This window comes from Athene noctua, chromosome 1 (assembly GCF_965140245.1).
Source record: "Athene noctua chromosome 1, bAthNoc1.hap1.1, whole genome shotgun sequence".
Lineage (NCBI taxonomy): Eukaryota > Metazoa > Chordata > Aves > Strigiformes > Strigidae > Athene > Athene noctua.
The window spans coordinates 241,177,968-241,204,564 of record NC_134037.1 but is presented as its reverse complement, the minus strand read 5'-3'; the positions used below and the strand labels follow the sequence as shown (position 1 = coordinate 241,204,564).

The window sequence follows — 26,597 nt, the reverse complement described above, 5'->3', positions numbered from 1 at the left end:
CTGTACCAGAGCAGCAGATACTCTGGTAATCAGGTGCTCAGCTGCAACAGAGAAGTTAAAACCTCCACTCAAATTCAGTAAATCACATGGCAATCCAGTATCATCATCTACAGAGTTAAAAGAACCAGTAGTCTTAATTCATATGAATGAAGAGCCAGGAGCCAAAGATCAGTCAAAGCAAAGCAAAGCTTCAAAAGTCCCTCCTTCCTTCAGAGCTTGTTTAAAACAGGGACACCTTTTTGTTTGAGCTTTCTGTTATGTGTATGTTGTGATCCTGCTTTCTGCTCCTCCTCTTCCCAGAAATCAACGGAAGACTTCCTACCAGCTTTACAGATGGTATTACCCTGAGCTTTGAGATGAGTCCTCCTTGTGCACCTCTTCACACGTTTACCTTCCCTCCCTCCCACCCAGCCCCAGGACCTTTGGCCAAGCTGAGCCTTGGGAGGTTTCCACTCATGCCTCCTGGAAAAAACAGGAACAAAAAGGATGAAATTTGGCATGAGATGTCTTAGACTATCATCTGACAAATGAAAACTTCATTACATATGCAGCACCCTTATTTGGTATTCCAGAGAGATCCTGGCTACATCATTTTCATCATATACATCCATGAAGAAAGTAAAACCTACCACAAAATTTGGAGAAGCAGTAAAGAATGAAAGGAACATTTCACTGTCACAAGATACCTGACCAAGTGTTAAAATGCATCATTTGAACTTTAATAGCAGTAAGCCTACCCACTCCTAGTCTATCAAAACATTCAAGATCAAACCTGTATGAGAGGTTATACAGTAGATAAAAGTAAACTTAAGATTTTACCTTTCTTTTATTTGCCCCTATCTTTTTGTGGTTCTAAGGTCTTAGTGGCTTAAAATACTTAAAAATTAGATTTTAAAAAATAATTTCTCAGACTGTGCATAATTTCTCAATTTTTAGTTCCACTAAACCTTTTGTAAAAAACATAACAGTACAGTAAAATACAACAGTTCTGATAAGTGTCATGTATTTTACATAACTTTGAATTATCCAAGATTCAGAATTACAGAAAGACTGAATTTCAGGCAATTCGATATGTGTTGTAAGCTATAAACTTTATTTTAAAGACGGAGTTAATTCACAACTCTTATGTCAGGAAGATAATGACAGTTAAGGAATATTATATAAGTAACTAAGGTTAATATAATGACCCAATAAGGCCCCCTGAGTAAGTGCTTTTTGAGTTATTTCCACTCACATCCTTAAACATTTTTAGTGGGAATTTGGCCTCCTGGTATACTTCACACAGATTTCTGGATAAGAAATAAGTGTATTTATTAGACCCTCTTCTAGAATCTTCAAAAGAAGTGGAGTCCAAAGAATTTCAGAACACAGCTTGAAAAAAACCTGTACCTCAAAAATAAAAATACATTGAACACCAATGCAAATTCTCCTTGTTAGTAATGTCACTATAGCAAAACATATGTAAAGACTTAGGTACAACGTGGAACTTTGAGAAGCATGCTGTAAGTAAATGTAACAACTTAACTCACACTATCCAAAATACTCCATCAATAGAATTTCAAAAGCTGTTTTAGAGTAATCAAGTTCTCTTCTTTTGGAAGGGAAAAAAAAAAAAAAAAATAAATCAAACCTTTGTGCAATATTAAGTCAGTAACACAGTAAGGCTACTACATCCCCATGCCAGTATGATTAAACTGGCCAGCAGTCTGTGCCTTGTGCTGCTGAGTGCTCTTCTGGTATGCTGCAGCATGAAGGAAACTGCCACCCTGAGCATCCTCACCTCCCTATGGCTGACTGAGATCAAAGTGGAAATATACACCCATGATTTTCACATGTGTCTGGTAAAAGGTAAATTAGAAAGCAAGAAATTCATTAAATCGGGGGAGGGGAGAAGAGGAAAAGTTGAATCACTGCTTCCTGCGTTCATTCCCCACCCCCCCCCAGGTTAAAGCACAAGCACTGTAAGAACTTAAATAAGCCACTTAATCATAAGGGATCAATCACTTACCATGCAATTATCTGTTATGAAATAGCTAATGTTCCAGAAATCTAAAAAAAAAAAGCCTAACAGATTTGTCTGTTCTCTGTGCAGACTTCTTTTATGAAGGTTCATTAGAGGAAAATTAGAGCAGTATCTTCTATAGAGGTAACTGAATACATGATAGTCCCTCACTCTAGGGCCAGCAAAGCTTCTTTTTGTAGATCCAGGACTAGATGTTCTGACAGAGTTCTACTTTAAATGTCTCTACAATGTTTTACCCTGATCAAGCTAAGCTTCCTGCTATGGTATTTGATTTTGCAATGTAAATTCTTATCTTCCATGGTACTAGAACCATAATTTACATTTCAGCAATAACCTAAGCAAGCAATAGTCTTATGAAAACTTAACCCTTGATGCTACCACCCTACTGATACCAACACAGAAGTATTCTTCCACACTGCAAACATGGTTTTGAAGTCTGCTCTGACTTCCTATTCTTTACCTCTAGGAAAAGGATGGGTAACAATCAAAGTATTCTTCGTGTTGCCTACCATACACAGTTGGCTAATGGATCAGCAGAGGTAAAGAACAGGCAGCTGAGAGCAGCCAGTAACAGGGATCTGCATTTTGATAATACAGTTGCTTGCACCTAATGAAGAAAAATCAGACACTACTGTGGAAAGCTGCACACACTGCACTCTCCTGCCCCAGGCTGTGAGAAGACTCAAGTGTTGCTAAAAGTAGCAACACTTGCCATGAGTAGGATTAGTTGGCCCTGGAAAGCACCAATCCTCTCACCCATAATCCCTCCTCCACAGCTCTAGTGGGACTAATTTCTCTTTTCTCCTTTTGGTTTTGTTGCTGACAAAATACCACTGGATCCACACTATTTTAAAAAAACATTTTGCATTTAGTGACACAGCACCTGGTGCCACATGCTTATATACAGGGTCTGTGCTCCAATGCAGCAGTAGAGGTAACACCCTTTGAAATATGCTTCCAAGAAAAATCCTTCCCTTAGTACTTCAGGTGCCCGATTCCCTAGTGTAATCTATAAAGCAGAGGATACAAAGTGTCTTTCAGCATCCTCCCCTGCTCCAAGTACCTAAAAATAAGCTTCTTCAATAGACTAAAGCAATTTGAGAGGAATTCTGAAGTTTTAAAACCTTTACCAAGGTCTAACCAGAGCCACTTTTGCTCAGCAGAATGGGCTCAAATCTCATTTTATTATTTCAGTTTAGTCTGCAACAAAAGGCAGCAGAGCCTGGCCTAAGTATTCAGTCAGGTTTTAACATCTTATTCTGAACTGCAGATTACTGTCTCTAAGCTATAGTGTTCTGTGTGTTACAAATTTTGTCCTATACCTTAACATCTGTTAAAATTTCCAGGTTCTGTCAGGTTCAACCCTTGGGGCAAAGAATACTCATTAAGCAGTTGAGTTACTTCCAACTCACTGCACAACTGTTCCGTGCTAAGTGTGAGAGTTTTAAGACTTTGACTCTTGTGTGCAGGAACATAAAGTAGTGGTCTGTCACAAACCATGAAAAGGGCAACACTTACACCAGAAGTACTGAAAACAGCTAAACCCAACAAGCCAGGAGATACCAGTAAAATGAACTTTATTTTAAAGCTCATTAGATAAGCTTCACAGTAACACTAACAGAATTAGCATTTCCTTCATTTTATGTACCCCACATGAAAAATGTATTGTTTAGCAAGGGATGAAACGTAAGTGTTTCTGCATGCTACTAACACATTTCACCATCTTATTATCTGATAAGTGCTTTGGATTGCAAGAATCAAAAACCTTACAACAGAAGGATTTCTCCTGGGAAGTCCTTATGAACGGGACAGACACTGGCTTTTTATTGACATACCCAATTAGATGTCCAGACGAAAGAAAACTACCTTGGCATCTACAAATGCCTACGAAGGTTTCGATTATAACCTTTTGAAGGAGCAGTATACTTCAGAGCAAGAGCTTCTTTTCATCTTTAGTGATGCAAATGGTTAAATACTGCACAGAAGCTTAGTATGAACTCACAATTCCACAGGAATCTGAAAGTTACCAAGGCAATTTTCCTTTTAGGATAGTCATGACCAACACTATTACTATTCTTCCTCCCATAACACAACATACCCCAGACAAGTCTTAAGAAAAAAATATAAATAGTTCCCAAAACAATGCATTCCCACCCCCACCACATATGACAGCAAAAATATCTTCTGTCATGGGATGAAATAACTTGCTGGAAGTGTAGTGGTTTAGTCCAAGTCCATGCTAATGGTGTTTTGATCACTTGGATGACATTCGCCATTCTGTTGAGGCTTTTCAGAATTTTTGTCATCATCTCCCATATCTTCAGTTTTATAATCACTCTGTTCATTTAATGGGTTTTCTTCCTTAGGAGAGTCAACTTTTGGTTTTGGTTGTGTCACAACAGGCTCACAGACATTGTTTAATTCCTAAAAGAAAGGGAAAAGATGCAGTCAATATCTATCTATCTATCTATCTATCTATCTATCTATCTATCTATCGGACACACCAGCTTCACTAGTGTGAAGAGTCCTGTGTTCAAAACTGTTTGAAACTTGCTTCTGTATTTCACTGAGTCTGGACTGACAAGTATTTATTGTATCCTGAAATAAATTAACTGGTCTACTTTCTGAAGTTTGGTGGGCAAAGTTCTTGAACTTAATATTTTGGATTTCACATGAGGTTTTTTTCAGGACTATTTTGTGCCTACAAGTAACACCAAAAAACAACCTAAGTTTAAGGTGACCGAAAGACATAAAATGTCAATAAGCTGCATAGAATTGTTTACAGTATAGTACAGTTCCTCTGCTTTCTACTGAATCTCTTTCTGTCCATACAATCTAATTACCTTTTAGAGAACTCTGGAACAGTAAGATGAAATTGGGGGAGGGAGGGGGACAGATATCAGTCTAGCTTTAGCACCAGCCTCTAAACTTAGTTTCTTACTGTACTTACCTGTAGTTTTCCCTTAATTTCACTGGAATGCACAGCCGGATCCTGATCTAAGCTCTTCTTAGCCTGTGCACTCACAGCATTATTCATCCACTCTACCACTTCACTAACACACTTCTCTACTTTCATCATTTCCATTTCATCAATATGAATGTATTTCTCATCCTGTCCAAACACAAAAATTTTGTATTAGTTAATAATGTCAAGTTTAGTGTCATCAATTTATGTCAACAAAACTATCCCAATTATTTACAATTTCTAATCTTGACTGATTTACAAAATAGATGGCAACAAGCCAGATCTTCTTGCAGGAAGACGCAACAAGAAATACAGACGTCATAATAAAGCTTTCTTTGCCCAATAATCAAATACAAAACTTAATTCACAGAGGGAATAAAGGCTTCAAACAGGTCATGCAATGAAATATGACAAGTTCTTAAGAGAGCTGATAAAAAAAGAAAACTGTCTCCTTCCTCCTGGAGAGCCCAAGGTAGTACAGACAGTGCAATTCTGCTGTACACAGGAAGGGAAAGGATCAGAGTTGTTCAACTTTAGGTGCATTCCCTACAATGCCAGCTACACCAATAGCTGATACCAGGAGAATGACCTACCCAGCAACACAACCTATGATTTTAGCTAAGAATTCTAAATATTAATTCAAGTCTTAAATGTACTATTTTCAATCATGCTAGTTATTTCAAGACTGTAATACTACTGAATGACTTCACTTAATTTTGTGATCTATAGCTGTGAGGAAATAATTGTTTCTGATGCAAGTCTCAAACTGGATTAGCATGAGTGTTGTGAACTGCCCTATTAGAGCTCTTTAAGTTGAAACCCAAGAAGTAAATTTTCAATAGACAGGAATGATTATCAAGAAAGTAATCTTCAAGTACCAATAGGAAAAAAACCCACAAAAATCTGTATATAACAAAGCTGGATGTTTTAAGGTTATCCTGAGAAGCTTTTACACTAATGCTTCTCACCATAGCACAATTCTTGTTCCCAACAGAAGTGGAAGAGCACACTTCCCAAAAAAAAAAAAAAAAAAAAAAACAACCAAAAACAAACCCACACAGATTAACTTTTAGAAGATCAAGAATTAGACCACAGACTAACCCTCACTCTTTATAAATATGTCTTTTTTGGCCTGAAAACATCCAGAAGTACCAAGCAACTGAAGAAATTATATACTGTGAGAGATCTTTTGAGCACTGGGAAACATTTGCAGTGTTAAATTTGTGACCTATATAACAGTAGATTGCAGCTCATCTGAGAGTGAATTTGAAGCCTCTGCCAGCTGGTGAGCCTCGGTGAAACACTATGTGGTAAAGAGAAAGGTACTCTGAGGCCACTTACTTTATTCCTGAATTCCCCAGCTATTGTAGCATAATACTGGAGCCTGTGTTCCAATTCTTCTAACAGTTTTGGTCGTTCTTCTGCTTCTTGATAGCGCATTTCAATTGGAGTACCTAATTTCTAGAAAAAGCAATTCCTATGTGTTATGCAATTCATTAATACCATTAACGTTGTTTTGTGTGGTATTTTGGAAATTGTGCATTTTGGGCATACTAACGGACCTACCTTTAAATCCTCTAACTTGTTTACATACACCTGCTTAGCTTCATCCTCACCCTCTTCATACAGCCAGCCTTCCGTCTCTGTTAGGAGCGCAGAGAATCCCTGCAGATCCTACATGTCAATATAATTCAACATGTCAAAAACCAAAATATGCACCAATTGACTGTGTCTTGCAGTGACAGGACACTGGTAAATATGCAGATTAATTCTTAAGACTCCTACATAAAAATTACATTTCTCTACTGCAGCTTTTACCTAAAGAAGTCACTTAAACCACACCAGCTTCTGAACTGAGAAACACGCATCTAGAACATAGGCAGCATTTACAATCTTTTGCCCTTGATTAGGCCAGTGCTTGGGGTGCATCTTTAATTTATGTTTGTGGTTATGAACACAGCTTCCCCTCCTAGTCACCAACTTTATCTGGAAACAAAACTTTACTCCCTTTGTGACAACATTTATTTTCAGGGATATGTACTATTTTCTAAACATGAACCTAATTCTGAATCAGTCCCAGCCATCATTCAAATGAGTTAGTTTTCAGCTATTTCCAGGGTGGCTATGAGAAAGCTTGACCAAGGAATACAAGATAGATATTTGGTATCAGTATTTTCAGAGAAGCTCCTAAAATGATAACTTACCTTTTCACAAACAAACTTTTCATATGGTCCAGACAACTTGTCCCTGAACTCATACACATATTCCTCCACTGCATTCTTCGCATCATTTCTTTCTTTCTCCAGTTTATCTTGCATAATCATCTTTCCCTGCATAAGCACAAAAAACAATTTAAAAATGCCTATGTTCAGACAGCATGCTACATAGCACAGCTCCTGTAAAACATGGTAATCTTCCAGAGGCCTTGGCTCACATAACTGTTGAAGGTCTCATGGCTACACAGTGGACTCACCTGAAGAAATGGGTTGCAAATCTCTAGATTACAACAGCTTGAACCAATCTGTGATGACATTCCATAGATCAGTGCTCTGATATTATTGCTATAAACAGCACTTCAATCTTTCTGATTATCATCTGTCAGTTATGTGTTAAAGTTGGACTGTATATTAGTTCACTGTAAATTAAGTCCACACTCCAGGGTTACAGTAAAATATCAGAGGTTGCCTTAAAAAGCAGATCAATGGTTAACAACTGCAATCAAGAAAGCAGTCTAAACCACACCAACTCACCTCTGTTTCAATATACATATTAAGGAGATCTTTTCCTAACTGCCAGACCAAATTAGCTTCAATAGGTAGTTCCACATTCTTCACTTTTATCTTGGGTTTTTTAGCTTCTGGGGGCTGATCACCCTTCTTCTCATTTGTCTGAGTTGGAGAGAAGAAAAGATCATTTTCCTGACCTCCTCCTGATGAAGTAGCACTATGATGAAAGAAACATTCACAGAAAGAACATGCAGAGATTTTCTGTGTTCTCTCAGAATCTTCAAAATATACTTGTGAGGCACTTTCCTTTCAGGGATTCCACCTCCTATTGTAGTCTTCTTACATCCTATTTTATGGACAGTAAGTACTGAGCTGCAGGAATAACGTTTCTCAGACATATGGTGTATTTCCAGCTTTCTCAGAAATGCCTATCTGTAGCTTAGCACTTCACTAGTGATGCTGACAGTGGTAAGAATTTAACCCAACACATTTTTCATCCTATACAGATGAAAGAGCAAACTACTGACAATACCATGAAGGCATATGTTTTTCACATAGATTATTTCCTCTTAGGTTTATGAATTCCTGACCCCAGCTTCTTTCAGCAGACCCACTAAGTTTGGCCTCTAACAGCTGTTAAAACAAACTGAAACATCTGCAACCCAAAAACTGCATAAGGACAGGGAAGTGGTAGATCAAGACTTCTTGCAGGAATTCTTTTTATATAGAGTTTGCAAAAGCATCACACAAAGGCATAAAAACTAAAACAGGTTCTGAGAACCAAGTTCCTTACTTCTTCCTGGAATATGTTACCATTTTAAAAGCCACCATTATAGAGCACAACATTTTCAGAGTTAAAGGGTCACTCACTTTCTTGACATCTGGGATTTTGTTTTCTTCAGAGGAAGGTTCTGATGAAGGGGGAGACTGTGATGCTTGCTGACCATCAGTTTGTACCTGGGACTGCGTTCCAGCCTCACTGTTCTCTTGCTGGATATTTTTCTGAAATGAAAGCCCAGGCACAAAGGACGTAGAAAGCCTATGTACTTGTATTTAGTAAAAGTTATAGGGCACTTCACTTCTGACATACATACTGTATTAAGTGCCCTACAAAGCATTCTGTACATACGCAGAAATGTGCTTTAACAGATACAGACTAGGTGTCAGTTCAGAAAGACTTGGTGAAAATGCTACCAGTGCCAGGCTTGCTATGTAATACTCACGTGTGTGTGTGAGCACGCTAACACTTTCTCACAAAAAGTGGCTTTTAATTTATTGAGTCATAGATTTTAAGTTTTTTCTCCCCTCAATACTATTAAAACACTATGTACACCATAACTACGCTGCATTATTCCCCAGTTCCCCCCCTGCTTCAATGCTGTAGAACACAATCCAGTTTTCCCTTTCACAAAGAGTTTCAGAAAAGTTTACTAATACAAAGGATTACACACAAATCCTTTTAACACAGAGAACATGAATGACTAATAATCCAAACCAAGTTTTCTCATTTGGAACACTGATAGCTATAGCAGCTGTAAGAAACCCCATCCTCAAGCAACCCACCTGCTGCTATTTGGCACTTCACCCAATACTTGATTTTGAAATCCACAGTTTTGAGATAGCACAAATTTTCTCCTGTTCTTATAAAGACTTTATATTTCCTGACAGCTATACAAATCTCAAAATTAACCTCAGTTTCTTCCTTAGAAGGCATTTTTATTCCAGAGTATGTAACAGCAGAACACGCTTCCATTAGTAAGGACATTCACACAAGAAAGGTCAACTTACATCACTTGAGTTTTCAATAGGCCTCTGGTCCTGAGATTCCACTTCAGTCTCAACACCAACATCTTCACTCTCTTCACTTTTAACTGGTTCTACCATGGATGCAGTGGACACGCTGAAAATGCCATGAGTATTGACACGGACTTTCACTTTGACTTTAGACTTCTCTCCATCTTTCTGGGCTGCCACATTCTGGATAACATACCTACCTGAAAACAAAAGAATCACAAGAATCACTACTCACACAGTGGAATTAAATAGGTGATATTACAGAGCCAGGAGAACGCCACCCCTTCTCACAGAGAACACATTATGGCAATGTTAAGTGGTGTCTTTTTAATACAAGCTACTGCCCAACATAGAAACAGTAGTTGTACAAGTGGTCTTTTCAGCTTCTAACATCCATGTAAATCTGCCATTACCTTTTACCCTAGAGCAGAATGTAACTGTTTTGTAACTCCTGTAATACCCGAAACAAGCATTGTGAAACTAAGACAGACATCTAGTTTAACAGTAAATGAATAGCCAGATCTCCTTGACTTTAAGAGCATATGTATTTTTCCTGCCTACTACATGGTTATATGTGTATCACCAAACCAGTGACTTGGAGATTACAATGCTTGTATAGCTGCAAAGTAAAAGTTCACTGATTTCATCACAGACTGGCTACACATCTTCACACACACATCCCCTGACACCCACATGCCATTCCTTCACGAACAGAGCTGAACCACAACCATACAAGGTTTTACCTGCCTACTTCACAGGCTAGAGAATGCAATTCCCCCTCTCTTGTAAATCCAGCAACAGCAAAGTTGTGACCTGTCCACCCTTTTGATAATCTCATCAGAACTACTGACTCACCCATTACTGCTAACAGTTCTGTTCTGAGCAGAGTTAATCAAGGAGTGAACTGAAACCAGTCTGATTTTCAGTTCTCTTCTTACCAGTTTGTGGAAGAGCAGTTAAACACCTTCTCATTTGTTAAAGCCATATAAATTGAACTCACAAACCCCACTATCAGTCTTTATGATAAGAGTTAACAAGAAAGGAAGTCTGATGTTTCTGTAACTACAAAATACTGTGCTGGGTTTTAAGGCATATGGTATTTGAACTTCGACTCTCAGTGAAACAACCACATAATTTGCTTCAAAGTAGAGAAAATAACTGATGCTTCCTGTTATGATAACAGTTTTTGGTACCTTTGTAGTGCATTACATATTAGCTGAAATATTGGTAAACCAGATGGAGATTTTTTTGTCCTAGGTATTCTCCCACCTATTTTAAAGAATTTTTATAAAGCTTATCTTTAACACTACAGTTCTGGTGATACTGTATTTTAAGTGTATTGTTAACCAACAGGACAGCTTATTATCAAATACTTAACCAAGATTTGTCATTTCCTCTACCATTCTGGGAAAAAAAAAAGTTGAGCTTTCTAACAAAACCAAGATATTACTTGACAACTAGTAATAGCTTTAACTTAATTTTATATGCAAACATACAACATTTAACTACCTGCTTAGAACTCAATTATTTAATTGGCAATTATTTAATTGGCCTGTCTTTACCATCACAATCTTTTACTAACAAACCACACCATAAATTCTTTGTGTTAACACTGTCAATGTTGTAATTTGTCAAGAAGGATCAAAGAGCTGCTTATAAATGTTACAATTCAAATCAATACTGTAGTCTTGTAGCTGCCACTATTTCAGGCTGCCTTGATTAAAACTTATTCACCATTATGTCAAACACAAAAAGTATAGGAAAACACAGCAAACAGCTAATCAAAACATGTTTTAGGTTTTTTAATATGCAGGAGATATTTATTTTTCAAGTATTCCTAGCTTGCTTTAGTGATAAGCAGGAAAAATATGAAAGTTAAAAAGTTATCTTTTGCAGTGATAGCCGCAATTTAGTACTGGGCATTTGGCTACAGTTTTCCCTCACTTCTTCACTGGACTGAAGCAACTTTAGAAGCTAGAAAAATTTTAAAAATCCAAATCAGTTACCTATGAAACGGGAGAAGTGAGAGTTGAGTCCTTCAGACACAAAACCCTAAATGTATACATTGTAACCATAGTGTAACACAACAGTTACAGAACTGATTTAAGACCACACAATGTGAGACACCACCACTTCCAGGACAATTACTTACCAATTTTTGACTCAGGATATGGGACTCCATTAGGATCAGAATAGAAAGCTTCCAGCTCAAATGGACCTTTCCTATAGAAGGTAAGAACCTTGGAGAAAGGTGTTGCATGATTTTTGCTGAAGACCTCATGAACCCTATAATTAAGAAAAAAACATCACTTTTAGCAGAGTACTTGAGCTGAAAGACTTTGATCTAGGGTCAGAACTCTTCAGAGAAACATCACCATGTTTTGACACATTTATCCTTCTGAACAATTCCAAGAAAGATACCTCACTACTGTACTGCAATGAAAAAAAAAATACTGTTCTCTGCTGTAATGGGAAATTGTCCTATTCCACTAATTTTGAGTCTCAGAAGCAAATAAGTTCAGGTGTAGGCGGCAATTCAGTGACAGACTATCAGCAGACCTCCAAAATTTGTTTCCTGCAAAGACATTATTCTGAGCTTGGAATAGCATAATTTAAATCATAATTTGCACCCTTCCTCAGTTACTCTCAAAAGGCTAATTATAGCCCTGTTAATTCCTTACTCATTTACTTTCTGTGGCTCAGTTGAGAACCCTGACACCAGATTATTATTCATTCCTTGATATGACAGAAAGACAACCAGCTTTATTTTATGTTCTTCCTCTAGGGTCTGTCTGCTATTACACCAGACTGATCCTAATTTCCAACTAAGTTTTGTCTCCTAACTATGTAAGGATCTCATCTAATAACCCAAATGTGAGAAAATAAGAGCTTCACCTAGAATGTGAACCCATAGGTTGCTCAGAAGCATGTGACAGAACAATTAGGTTCTACATCTCCACAGAAGACAGACTAAAAAAGAAAAGGCCGAATTATAAAGAATGAGAAGGTATGAACAGATCCCTCTAGAACTTAAAACCTCCCAGAAGTTTAACTAGGACCTCTGTACATCCTAGACAGCAACTGCATTTCCCACAGACGTGGCAGTTAATAGCAATAGGTCTTAAAACACCACAATTGCAAGAAATTGCTCTTACAAAACCTTAAGAGTTAAATCCTTGCTTCTGTTTTCAGCCAGACAAATGGCATCCATGTAAACTTGTGATATTTACATAGTGCATAATGTTCCTACTAAAACAAGAAACCAGATAGGTGTTAGGAACACCTTGAATTAAAAAAAAGACAGGAAGGAAAGTGGAATCAGGATCCAACAGCTCTAGTTCGTTTTGTATACCAAAACTTGACAACAGATAAGTGCAATGCAAGACAAGATATTGGTTGTTAACTCACTCAATCACAGCTTTTTTTTAATCTTTATTTTTTAACATATGAAGAGTTATGGTTAAAATTTCAATGCATGCCTTTACACAACCTCCATTGTCAACCATCTCTGGTACACAGCCTATGGGTTTTCTGCATCAGAATGCCAAGATTCTAATTTAAATGCAACCAAGAACATTATCCTTGATTCACGAAGGCCAAAAGCTTCACAGAACTGTAGTTTGAGCTACGTACCCTTCAGTGTCCTCTGCTTCTGTGTTCCACAACAAAGATATTGGGAATGGTGTAGCATCTGTCACAGAAAATTCTCTCACTTTAAAAGCTGGAGAAAGAATTGCACACTAAAAAAAAACAAAACAGACATGCATTAAAGTTAATTAACTGTTCTACTCCACCTGCCAAGACAGCTAAACATTTTTAAACAAGGATGAACTGTGTTGACTTTACTAAAACAGAGCTAGGCAAAAAGCTTGATTTTAGTAGAGTATAAGAAAACAGGAATCTCATATAGAAGTGGGACTTTTGGCCTTATTCTTACTGTAACCTCCAAAAAAAAGGTAACAGTCTAAACAAACATCAGGACTGTAAAGAATGGAAGTGCTGCATTACTTAGTCCTAAAAGAAGTAGTTTTATCCTACAGGTCCCTGCTTCTTTCCCTGGAGACAACTGATTGCTAGTGATGTAAAGCAATTAGCAAGATGGGGTAAAGAAACAGGTCAAAGAAGAGAGGGTGACTAAGAGAATAACTAAAGGGAGAAAAGGAAGAAGGCAAAATGAGTGGTTTGCCTGTAAAATATAGTTCACTAGTTGGAAAGTGTAATATATGTGGAGGGGAAATAGAGTAAAAGTCTGTTTCATATGGATGGAAAGTTGGATATCAAAAAAAGCAAAATTGTAGTTTTGGGCTCTCCATAAATACTTCTCACACATTTTGCTGATTAAAAATATCTCTTCCCTCAGCTTGACAGCGACTTAAATTTCTCATTAAAGATCCCTAGATCCTGTCCTTTAGAGGAGTGGGCTGCTTACAGAATACACCCAACATCAGAACTTCTAGCAAAGTACTGCACCACAAAGGAATACTCTGGACTTTTTAAACAGCATAGTTCCATAAAAAGACCCAGTGAACATGTATGTGTAATTTAAAATGGACCACTTCTGTCATTTCTCATAAATGCTTGTCTAATTCTTCACAGAAGTTACATTGCTTGAGAGTACTTAAGTTTATCAAGTGTGCCAGTACTATACCTGCAGAGCACAACCCCTAGCTATGGCTTCATCTGCATTCAGTGTTGTACTGACATCCTTGCCAAAGAATTTAGCAATCCTCTCTTTGACAGCAGGAATGCGGGTTGCTCCTCCCACAATCTCTACAGCAGTTACATCTTCCACTTTCAGTTGTGTTTGTTCCATTAATGAAAGGAGAGGCATCTCTATCCTTTGCAGCAGGTCAGCACACAGTTCTTCAAATTGTGACCTAAGGAAAGAAACAGAATTAACCAAAGAATGCCTGTCCCACCATTAGGATTTCCTGGTATTCTTGTTTCTACCGATGCTGACCAGGTTTGTTAACTACACTGCAAAGAGACTTGAAGCCAAGGCCCTGTGAGTAGGCAGAAGTGACAACCATAGACAAGGTAGTACATGAACAGCTGCTTACAGATTTTCCTGTGCTGATAAATAGGATAAAAGGTACTAACTATAGTGCTATTTGGGCAGGAGCTATGTATTTGCCTCTCAGCAAAGAGTACAGATAAGAATACAGAAGACATTGATACTTCCTTTACAATGAAAAACTAGTTGCCTAAATACTGAAGGGAAGAAAAAAGCCACCCCACCGCCCTCTTGACAGTAGTTACAGGACTAACAGTGACCGCAAACTAAGTTGTGCCTCTGAGTGTGTGCAAGACAGACACACACACAGACTTCATTTATCCTCAGGCCACAATCAAGTTATGCGTAATAAACACCTTCTCTGTCCTCCGTTTCTCTCAATATCCACAGTACAGTAAGAACAGAAAAAAGGAACAAAGTTCCAATTGTTGCTATCTTAAGAGCAGTATGGGATTTAGGTTACCTAAAATATGCAGGAGGCCTAAATATGCAGCCAACCCCTTGGGTCTGGTTTGCATGCATCAATCCATGGTTTTAAGGATGTGTCATTCTACAAAAAGAATCCAAACTTCTTATGCATATATTATTACACTGAAATGTTGCTCAGGTATCTGAACAGTATATTTCACAGCCTTAGTTATTCTAACATTACAAAAATGCCACAGCTATTCAGCACTTGTGCTTAATTTTAGCACAGTAGTTTCTTTCAAACATGGACAGAGACACTTGTTTAAGAAATAAAGCCACCAAAGCAACTGCCTGTCTTGTACAAACTCACCTGTTCATTTTTCCAGACACATCAGTATCATTCATGAAACACTCAATATTTAGGGGAATGTCTGTGCTATTTGAACTCATTAGTTTTTTCAGCTTCTCACATTCCTGATACAGACGAAGAAGAGCTCGAACTTTTGCTTTTGGATCCAGTTTGTACTTTGATTTTATTTCTGCACAAAAGTAATCTACTAGCTTTCCATCAAAGTTCCTTCCACCTAGGAAAGGGTCAAATGCTGTGCCAAGTACCTGGTTTAAAAGAACACAATTATTCAGTCTTGCACTCAGTAAAGATCAAATGGAATAGCAGTCTTCCAATATCAGCAGTCTGTTATTCAAAAAAGGCTGGAGACAAGTCAGCCTATCTTCCAATGCACAGGCCCAAGTACTTCAATCAGGCAAAAACTGCTCTTCACTTTTCAATTCACATCAGACAAAAACTGCCTTCACTTTCACAGTGGAAGTGAAACTATGTAACTAGGTGACAATCCTAAGCATTCACAATTTTAATCCATACACACAATCATTTAAATAAAACAAACTAAATCAAAGCAGTTATAGTATATATCTTGTATTGGTCTATTGCAAGGAATTTGCAGCCTCTATTTGAAACTACCCTAATGAAATTAAGGACACTGATAAAAAATCTTCACCTTTTGACTCACTGCCACTTCCCATGCATTAAATTATTTCAGAATTTTAAAAATAAGTCAGGTTCACAGGCTATTTGATTCATGTCTGATCAACCTTTTTATTTTCATTTTATCTTACTACCTTTAGTTTACTCTTGTTGAATGCACAGGCTGATACTTGAAATGCAGAATGTCCCATATCAACAAACACAACTATCCGTGGCTTCTCTTCAGGAGCTGGAAGGTCTTGTTTATAAATTCCGTAATTCAGAGCCACTGCAAAAATAAGTGTCATATTATCAATGCAATCTCTAGTGAGTCGCCAATCACATGCCATCACATCCCTGTGAATATTAAGCCGAGTGATCAAGAGCAGCAAGACAAATAAAGACATATATCTATGCAAAACCTGACCTACATGAAAGCTTTATTCCATTAATAGGTGATGTAGGATCCAAGAAGCAAAACATCTTCCCTCAGTCATGTATATGCTACCTAAGCATTTAAGCACACAAAACTAAGAAGCAACAACCCTGTTCAGGGGTTTTGTACTTTTGGTCTGTTTATTCAGAACTCTTTTTTTTTTTGCTTTGTATAGTAATCAAAAGCACAGAGCGTCTTTATGATAAGACCCAAATCCACTTTTGTATTTACAAGGAGTATCTCCCAGGCATGAAGGTTTTGTCCAAGAATAGTGTAAATGGTCAGCAGAGGCTGCAAAAGGGAAGAATCTCAGTCTATATAGAATATCAGGCAGGGACAGTTTGTGAAGTGCATCAAAAGTGTAGAACAGAAGCCAGTGGGACATGTAAATACAGGATGATGAAGACAAAGGAGACAACACAGTTTTGCAGCAGCATTCATTCTGGATGGGTAGCCATATCACAGCTAGGCAAAAGGCTGATACCATAATTAAAGATAAATAAAATCCCAGATAGTCTTGACTACATGGTTACATAGGAAAGGCTAAGATTTTGGGATGAGATAGAATGTGCAAGAACGTAGATTTGTGTATGATGAAAAAATTCCAAGATTAAGATAACAGCCAGGACACTAAACAGATTATCAGGCAAGAGAATTACAGCATTAGAGAAAGTAGTAAGGAGGGCTGGGAATATGTGCTCTGAAGAGCAATGTTTTATATTCACACTGACATTCTCTCACTTTGAGTGAAAGGGACACTGACTCTCCCACATAAATAGCAGAAGCTCCAGACCATCTGAAACAAGGACAGGCAAATTTTCCACTGCCCAGAGACTTGACATTTATGGATTCTGGTGTCTAATGAAGTTCCCCTGCAGTTGGTGCACCACTCTCATCTGTGTGGATTCTTTGGGGTCTATAAAAACCCATAACAGCACTCAATCCCTCCTACTCAATCCCTCTCACAAGCAGTCATTAAGACGTGGTTAATTAAAACAAAAAACCAAGATGTATTTGTTATATCCTTGAGATCTAGGTTTGACTGAAATAGTGTACTGATCTGTTCATTCACATAACATTTGTATTTGAGCAGACTGAACACGTTGCCCTTTTTTCCAAGCTAAAAATAAATTTATGAATAAAACTTGATAAATCATAACAGAATTTGCCTTTTGTTTAAAAAAAAAACTTAAACCATTATTTTTCTTTTCTGCATTACACCTCTGGACCCCTTCCCCAAAGATACAATAAAAGGTTCTTACATTTAAAATTTTAGAAAAACTTGGACATTACTTATTAGGGCTTACAAGGTAAAGAAAACAAAATTAGAAATGCTATGTGCTACACAGTAAATAAAGGCTGCTGGTGCTGCTAAGGGGATGAAAGATCTGTCTGCTTTTCTGGGGACCGTTCATTCAATTACAAAGCTTCCAAAGATCCTTGCTAAAAAGTCCTGAAAAGCTCTCAAGGTTCTTGCATGGCTGTTGCAATACAGAAAGGAAGTGACAGTGCCTTTTTTGGTTGGCTTCTATCACCCCATCATGAGAGGGCACCTCTGAATTGGGTGTGAAGGATTACTTTTGCTTTGATACAGAAGGGGGTTGGAGAGATACTCTCTTTTGACTGCTAAGGTTGGCAAACACTTTGAGTGCTAACCTAACTTTTTTTCTTTCTGATACAGTTTCTTCATAAACATTTTGAAAACGGAATTTGAAGGTTAAAAATAGAGGGTTGGATTTTATACTTGCTCCTCCTCTCTCCAGTCACCCTAAAGATGTACAAACCTTGTAACTCAGAAGAATCCAGGCACATGGGACAGTGTACCTACTATGGGGTCCACACTTACCCAGTTTAAGAATTCACACTACCACATGTTCTCTGTAGCACTCTTATCTAGCTTTAGCTTAATTCTTTGTTTATATGGCAGAATCATGCACCTATGGCTTTTGCAATGATACTGTCACATTTCCTCTTCATTAGGTGCAAATACATAGTGTTCAATGTAAAGATCATAATATTGATGGAACAACTATGTTTACTAGAAATCCTACACATTACCATGTAGATACTCATCTGAATGATTCTGGAAAAACATTTTAAGATGTTACTCCACCAATGCATATTTAAGACTGCTTTACTCCTTAAAAAAATAAAATATAAAATTCAAAAGCATGAATCCAGCCAGTGTACACTAAACACGCTCACGTGGAACATTCTCCTAAAGTAAACTCTTCCCTACTTATCTAACTAGTGTGGGCAGCAGGAACAGGAAAGCAATTACCTCCTGGTACAGACCTCTACTTTCCAATCCTTCCCCCACAAAATAAGGGCTAATTATTATGCCATTTAAAAAAGTGGAACAAATGCTCTCAAACACAAACAGAAAAATGCAGGAAGACAGGGTAACAATGTTTGTTCTAAGAAAGACCAAATAAACTCTTCATTCTACCAACTTAGAGTTCCAAACAGATTAGCAAAGGAGATAGTACTCAGGGAGATAACTATCACTAAAGCTTCATCTCTTCTACCCCTTCACACAGAAGACATTAAAATGAAAGACTGCAGATCAAGAGAAGAGCAACAAGTTTTTAGAACATTTATGTCTCATGTCTGATTCTTCAAGTCAGGCCTGTTTCTTAGAGTAACTAAATGCACCCTCTATCACACCTTTCATTTGCAGAAACTGTTGTTTTATTCTACTTACCTGCTGTCATGTCATTCATTAATCTAAGACAATTTAATCCAACAATCTGAGCTGCATCCAGAAGTGACCTTCTTTCAGCATCCGTGAAAAATGATGGAACCTGAAGAAAGGTTAGAATGGGAATTTATTTCCAGACAATAAGACATCACACTGTTTATCTGAAAGTATTCATTTAAAAATTGCACCTATTCCTCCTCTTTGAGGAAGATGCTTGCTCACTGCAAGTCTTCTAACATGCAACTACTGTACTGAATCAAGATTTCAAACATTCTGTTTAATTCTATCTTGGCTTGATTGAACAACCATCAGCTACCTTACATGAGCACAAACTAGCAAGAAACAAATCAGCTACTTGTATACAAATGCTAGGAAGCTTAATTTTTGGTGCAAAATATGAAACTGAGTATTATGGAGACAGCAACATGGAATAACCTTCATCAGAATTAGTAGATGTACTCCTGTCCAATAAAGAGCAAAAAAAGTACAGCAATATTATAGATGTGAGAGGTGCAAAGAAATAAAGTATAATGAATAAAGAGAATCTGTTTTTATCCAAAATTACTTTAGGCAAGAAGTGGTAAGAGATTCTGAAGGAATACATTGTTGAAAATCTGTTACAGATCTCTAGCATTGGTGTTGGACAGTGAGCTCTGATATCCTCCGGGACAGAAATGGCATTATTAGAAGACACTAACTTTACAGGTATCGACTGGAAACAAACTCTTCTAATAACATAACTAAATATTCCTAGATGTAATGTGAGACAGACTTGTTCAGAGTCATTGACAACATGGAGACAGATGTTATTTTATACTCAGGCTTTGCAATGGAATGACTGTTCTTACCTGAGGTCATTTTCTGTGCAGTCATGAATTGAAAAAAAGTTAACTGACAGAGGATGAACATAAACAGGACAGAAACTAAGGTTCTCAGCCGTCAGAGGGCAAACTTTGATAAACAAAGGTGTCTTCAATGAATAATTAGTGCACTTAGTCATAGAAACGAGATGCAGCAGAAGGGTGTATATCTGGATCCGAGAAGTGTTCTGGGTTCAAAAGTTCAGATATCTCCAAAAGAATGAGTTCATGAAGTGGGTCAGGGTCTAGAATATGGAAGCAGCCCTGAAATTTCTCTGAAGCCAAAAGTTCTAAAACTAGTTAGGAATAACCCCTTTGTAAGCGCTTATGCAGTGTTCTTTTTCACTCTACACGAATAGAAACAAAATGCCCTCAATAGCTGAAGTTAAAAGACATAATGTTCCTGAGCACTACAATTACTTACAGAAATAACACAGTCTGTTACTGGCTTTTTCAGGTTACTCTCTGCAGTCTCCTTTAATTTAGTCAATAACATGGCTGATATCTGTTCGACACTGAAGATGTGCTCCTCATCCATGTACATGACCTGGATAGAAGAAATATGTAAAATAATTCCATTAATTCGACTGGAGGAAAAATTACTTACATTTAATGTTTTTTAATACACCGGTGATTAATGCTCTCTCAGTCATGACATGCTTAGTTATTTCATTATAGAACTTCACTTTACAATTTTATTTTCCAGTTGAGTATCTACAAAGCAATAATTCCATTTTCACAGACTTAAAACATCAATAACTGTATCAACTCTGTAAATGAAGGAAGTGCCTACGAAGGGATTTAAGAAGTGACACAAGTCTAAAATGTGACTGAAGCTAGACATGGTCACCCAGCATTATGCCAAAAAAGTAAAAGCAGCTGTCAACTTTCAAACTGTTGCCAACTGCAAAAGAGTCCAGAATTACTTGCTGAGTATTTTCCCCCTAACATTTTTATGCTTCTGCTCAAATATGTGAAGTCTCCAAAAGAAAGAACTGTGCAACAACAGTTCACCTATGCACATAAAACAACTAAAAACTTAAGATGAAGCTTTGCAGAAGCTTGATTTGTTGCTCCTTTACCAAGAAATTATTCTTGAGCCACCATTTTCCTGTGTAACAGAATAAATGGCAACAATGAAGTGAAAGCAGCACTCGCCTTTTATTCACATTGTCCAATTTGGGGAAAAAAAAAAAAAAAAAAAAAATCACACACCTCAGTTTTAATAGAAAAATTGTTCTCAAAACATCCCAGTCTTACTGAATGTTACTTCCTAAATCAATTCTTAAAACTTTTAAACCACAGTTAAATAGAAAAAAAACCCACTAATTCGTTCTCCAAATAGCCTGAGGAACAAAGGAGAAATACAAAGTAGCACTGTTCTCCCAATACTACACTTTCTCATAAAGTAAAACTCCTACACATCCTGTAATTAAAGGAAAACATTAATTTATGTTTGAATTTATATTTGTGACTTGTGAGATTTAACAGATAATCAGAAAAATCATCTCCTCTTTTGTAATGCTTGACTACTCTTCAAGTCAGAATGCTTTCTAATCTCTTCTGTAATCTATTACCTAGACCTGATCTATACTTAAGTTCTAAGGCACCAGTTCAAGGTATAGAGAAAAGCAGCAAACTAAATACACAGCCCCAAGCTAGGGTCCTCATTAGTGAAGCAGCATCATCTCTTATGCCAGCATGATCAGTATTTTTATATACTTCTGTAAACGAATACAAAGTTATTAACTGCACCTATTCTAGGAAAAGCTGACATTGTATCAGCAAATCCCATGAAACGTAAGCAAGAGTCAAGCCTGCAATGTGGTGCAAACTGCTTTTGAACATCTGTTGAAAGTAACTTATACCAGGCAGTCCACTAAAGATGAGCACATCACTCATTTATAGCAATTATTCTAAAAAAAAGTTCCTACTATTTTATAAAGAATTTGTAACCTCGTAATTAAGACTGTCACAATGCATTCCACACAAGAGTGACAGAAAGGTTAATACTTTGAAATAAAACCACATGACCTCATAATTATCTTAACAGTTTTTCTGCCGGTATGTTTGAGCTGGATGTGCAATTTGCCAACAGGGAAGATCACATTTCAGCAATTACTTGCAAATGAACCTTAATTTGATAGTTAATATCCACTATTTAAAGATGAAGCTGTCTATTAATACAAGAGCTCTACTTAACTGAAAGGTTAAAAGAAAATCTTTAGGGTAATTCTATATTTTCATGACTAGGTGTTGAAATGTAAACTTTTACATTTAGCTATAAAACCCAGAAAGATACACCATAAATTTACCTTTACTCCAACTCCACCATTCTTCATAGGAACCAAATCATAGCTCAACTTTTCTTTTTCCTTCTGAACAAAAGAATCATTAAATGCACGGCCATGGAATCTCTTGAAGTTCGATACTGTGTTGTGGGCATGAGTAATTTGCTGTAAAGAAAGACAGGATATTTAGAAACCCATTCTTAACTGATCTGCAATGCTCAGTGCTGTTTGTATGTCCCCAAGCATCAGTCAGGTTTTAAGACAACTGCTCACTCGTCACATCTGCTTCTGTAATACCTGTAGTAATTTACAATCTGGTACTTTATATCAGTTCATTACTACAGAAAATTATATGAGTCAGGGACATATATACTTACAGACCATCATATTTTAATTATTACAAAGATTATAAAAGTATCTCCAAAACCTTGAATCAATAAGGTGAGCAATAACAGACCTATAGTGCCCAGTACTTTAGTCAGCTAATTTAGACAGAATTCAAAGACTGAAGCCAGTTTCACAAGTAGTTGCAATGCTTGTAAACTGGCACTCCAATCCCAGCCACCTCACCTCCAGCTGTTCACTTTAAACCCCATTATATTACATGCAACAACTGTTTTCACAGCTACCAAGTTTCAAGCTGATTAAGTCTCCCATAGACTTCAGTACTATTTTTCCAGAGCTACTTTTAACCCACATCATTTCCCTGTTCATGTTCACCTATCAGCCACACTAAATCTTGCTCCAGAACAGAAAAAAATTAGACAACTAGACCAGACTAAAAGAGATATTACAAGCACCTCAGAGTAGAATGAATCCTATTCTATTGGAGACAAACCACAGAAGTGCATTGTTCTCTCCAGAATAGATTTAAGCAGGCATCAAGAAATTGCATGATACCAACTCAAATGACAAGCATACTGAGGAAGATTTCTAGCATTCACTACCCTCAAAGGAAATCATCAGTTTCTTATTGCATGCAAAATATTCCATCATGGATTTGAAGAACTTGAGCTACATCTTACACTAGAAAACTATGCAACTATGACAGTTCTCCAACAGAAAAGCTCCCTAACAAAAGAAGTAGGCCATATTAAACAGTAACTTTCAGAGCACTCTGTGTGTGGAAAGATGTCACACCCAAATTCCCTACTGGGAATCACTCTTGGTTTATTCTAAACCACCAAACAGGGCTCAGTAATTATTAGTAAGAGCACCGAGTTCAAAAATCATGCCAGGAACTATTCCAGTACTTTAATGCAATAGAGTATTTAGGCTCCTGTGTCCAAGATCGTTTCCCGACATGGTCTCATTTATTTGTACAGCCATAACTTCAGAGTACTTGAATGCTACGTAATTCACAACTGTATTGCTGAAGAACGTAGAAGCAAAAAATTATTACCATGCAGTGAGCAGAGAAGCACAAACACTCTGGTAGCTTTACAGCCTAATTTAGAATTAACCTCAGAGCCTTTTCTAAGAGAACAATCTTAAGATATTTTTAGAGTAATTGTATGCCATTAGGTCTGTAGCATGTTTTAATATCTTCCTGCTTAGTCACAATTAAGAAAGCTGAGAATTATGGTCTGTTAACTAAATTCTGCTCTCATCTCCAGTGCTATCAGACTTACCTAAAAGAAACACGAAGTCTCTGAAAATTCCCTTCAACAGCAGCTCCTCAAGTGTTAGGGATAGCACTTCTGAGTATTATGACCTCTCACACACATTATCACATTGTGAAGTCACCAGCCAAAACCTTTTTTTTTGACTTTGGGTTTGGTTTAGTTTGGGGTTTTTTTTTTGGGGGGGGGGGGGGGGGGGGGGTGTTGTGTTACTTTTGCTTGGGGGTTTGGGGTTTTTTGTTGTTGTTTTTCTGAACTAAGAAACTATTTCAAATGGAAGGGATCATTTTATTCCTTGATTTAAGTAGCTACTACACGCTAGGACATTGAAAATATAATTCAGTTGTCCATGTTGAGAAACTTCTACATTTACAAAACAAATCCAATTTATACCTCAGGTAGTCAGCCAAACTGGACCACTTACAGCAAGAGAAATAAAGTGATAAAAGATTTCAGAGCATTTAATCATCACATACTTTTCTTCCAGCAAAAATACTTAGCTTCAACTGCTAGGACAACCAAACATGAAGGATTCAATATAGTAACATATTACAAAGGTTAGTCTGAAGTCACAGCTGCTCATCACTGCAAATATATGCTTTTAAATGTAATTCAAGAGACAGAATCTACTTCACTTTCAGCTTACTTCACATTTTCAAGAACGTTTACTGGAATAACTTAACAATATTAAAACTCATGTGAGACTACATAGGATTCAGATCACTTGCTGTTTTGAGTAACAACTCATTTCTGCACACTGATAATCTTACCAGTTTCCAACTTGAAACAGTGGAAGCAGTCAAATAAACAAGCAATGCTAAAATGAAATTTAAGGAAAAAACACAAACATGTACTTCCTTTATTACTCCAACTGTTAGCCTGTATTTGAAAGTGTATGTGTGCTTGTGAACATGTAACCTATTTGTATTGCCTTGGCAGTTCAAAATTAAGAGGGGAGCTATTACAGTAAGGAAGAAAAGTCATCTTTAGTGCTCTCTCCATGGAAACCCACTGCAGTCCTTTTACTACATGGGAGATATGCACAGGCCAGCGGAGGCTGCATGCTTAGTCTCCACCAGCGCCAGTTATGTAACAACCTACAACACAATAATTCTAAGATTTGTCAAAACTAAGCTCTCCTTCTCAGTTGAAAATACTACTTTAACAAAGAAAACATCCAATCTTTCAGAGCACCTCAATAAAAAAAGAAAACAGCTTAGGACTTTTGTCTCCAAAATTACCGGCATTTACCTTTTGGTGAAACCAAAAGTAGTAAGGTACCTAAAAAGCTTTAAGAATCTGAGCCAAGACTATTCCTTTACCTCTAATTTTTAGATACTCTACACTGCATTTAAAATGTTTTCCTTCAAGTGCAAGGAAAATTCTATATGCAACCATTAGGAAAAGAAACCCCATGACCCAAAGTTGTTAGAAAAAGAACATGTTCAACTGGAAAATATTACCATTAATGAAAGAGAGAGCAGTAACGTTCTAAGAAAAACATTCTGCATTTCTCTGAAGCAAGCATGGCAGCATAGTGCAGCATTTCTAAAATAAAAAGCTTAACAAGGAAAATGAAGTTGCTCAGTTTTAACTACAGAGAGCCAACTCTTTACAGCCACTGGTACCTGAACAGTTTGCACTGGCCGATTTACTGTTATGCAGAAACGCCAGGAAATGACCTACCTGGTTTTTAGCCGAGACACCAATAGCTCTGTTTTTGGATCCAAACGAAACCACCGATCTGAAAAGCACAACGGGCTAATTAACTCAGTATTGACAATAAAACCAACTGAGAACTGTCACGGATTCATCTTCTACTACTGCAAGCACCGAAGTCCTTCTGTTGAAGTGCCATTCTTCCGGCTTGCGGTAAAACACTGCAATAAGACTCTCATCCACCTTCAAGTCTTGGCTCGAATCCAGGACTTTTCACCATGGTTTATCCGAACAGCTAAACACGGTAATTACAATTACGAGCTCTCACCCAGACTACATCCCACCCATCTGTGTTTAGCTTCTCTTAAGTTTGTAACTAACTCCTCTGCTTTGAGCCGGAGGCTTTCTAATCTGACTCCAGGCTAAAGAGCAGCAGCCCCGCGGCAGTTACAAGAGCGCACCCCACGGCAGAGAGCGCGTGTGCCTCTGTGGTGTCCCCGTGTTCCGTTTAAACCAGGCTGCCCTTGACGGGGGTTCCCCTGGCAGCCGCCGGCTTTCCCAGCCTGCCGCACCATTAGCCGAGAGGCTCCCCGCCGCGGGCCGGCCTTCATTTCCCCGCCGGTGCCGGCAGGACACGCTCCGACCCCGTCTCGAGTGGGGGGGACATGGGGACACACAGGGACACGCAGCAGAACACCGCCCGGCCCCGCGCCCCCCGGCAGCCTCCCAGGAGCCCGCGAGGAGGCGGCGAGCACCGGGGGCCGCGCGGGCCCCACACAGCGACACCCCCCACCACACCGAGGCTTCCAGCGCGGGCCCCCCGCCAGCCACGGACCGGCTCCTGCCTGCCCCCCCGCCTGTGCAGGACCCCGCCGCCCCGGCGCTCCTCACTCACGGCGTGCACCGGTCGCTGAACTCGTTGGCGACGGTCTCGATGCCGCCGGCCCGCGCCACGGCGATGTAGCAGCTCTGGAAGCCCAGGTCAAAGCCCACCACGGCCATGGCCGCCCCGCCGCCGGGGGGAGGCCCCCGCCCTGCCCGGCTCGCTCCCGGCACTGCAGCCGCCGGTCCCGGTACCGCGCGCGCGGCGGCCCCGTGCGCAGGCGGGAGGGG

The 26,597-nt window shown here is 38.3% G+C and overlaps 1 protein-coding gene across 2 annotated transcripts; it reads right to left on the bottom strand.

Moving 5' to 3' along the window:
• Window positions 1-2,030: 2,030 nt before the first annotated feature.
• On the bottom strand, window positions 2,031-26,597 carry HSPH1 (heat shock protein family H (Hsp110) member 1). Of its 2 annotated transcripts, XM_074914570.1 has the most exons (18): window positions 26,380-26,597; window positions 25,512-25,569; window positions 22,228-22,368; window positions 20,337-20,459; window positions 19,056-19,155; window positions 16,071-16,204; window positions 15,301-15,545; window positions 14,157-14,385; window positions 13,142-13,248; window positions 11,661-11,794; window positions 9,503-9,708; window positions 8,585-8,716; window positions 7,739-7,876; window positions 7,193-7,318; window positions 6,555-6,662; window positions 6,330-6,449; window positions 4,974-5,135; window positions 2,032-4,447 (listed from the first exon to the last, which is right to left on the bottom strand). In XM_074914570.1, exons 1-18 carry the CDS (start codon window positions 26,484-26,486, stop codon window positions 4,247-4,249), a joined length of 2,571 nt encoding a protein of 856 aa, XP_074770671.1. In that variant the 5' UTR covers window positions 26,487-26,597; the 3' UTR covers window positions 2,032-4,246. The 2 variants fall into 2 exon arrangements, with proteins under 2 accessions (XP_074770681.1, XP_074770671.1); XM_074914580.1 differs by lacking the exon at window positions 8,585-8,716 and having other exon boundaries at window positions 2,031-4,447.

What these genes read in the sequence shown, in the direction of transcription:
- HSPH1 (XM_074914570.1), bottom strand. Translation starts at nt 26,486, where the DNA reads ATGGCCGTGGTGGGCTTTGACCTGGGCTTCCAGAGCTGCTACATCGCC. An exon ending in TAACAGACTGTGTTATTTCT is followed by an intron (nt 19,156 to 20,336) that starts GTAAGTAATTGT and finishes ACCTTTCTTCAG; the next exon opens with GTTCCATCATTTTTCACGGA. An exon ending in CTGGGGAATTCAGGAATAAA is followed by an intron (nt 5,136 to 6,329) that starts GTAAGTGGCCTC and finishes GTGTTTGGACAG; the next exon opens with GATGAGAAATACATTCATAT.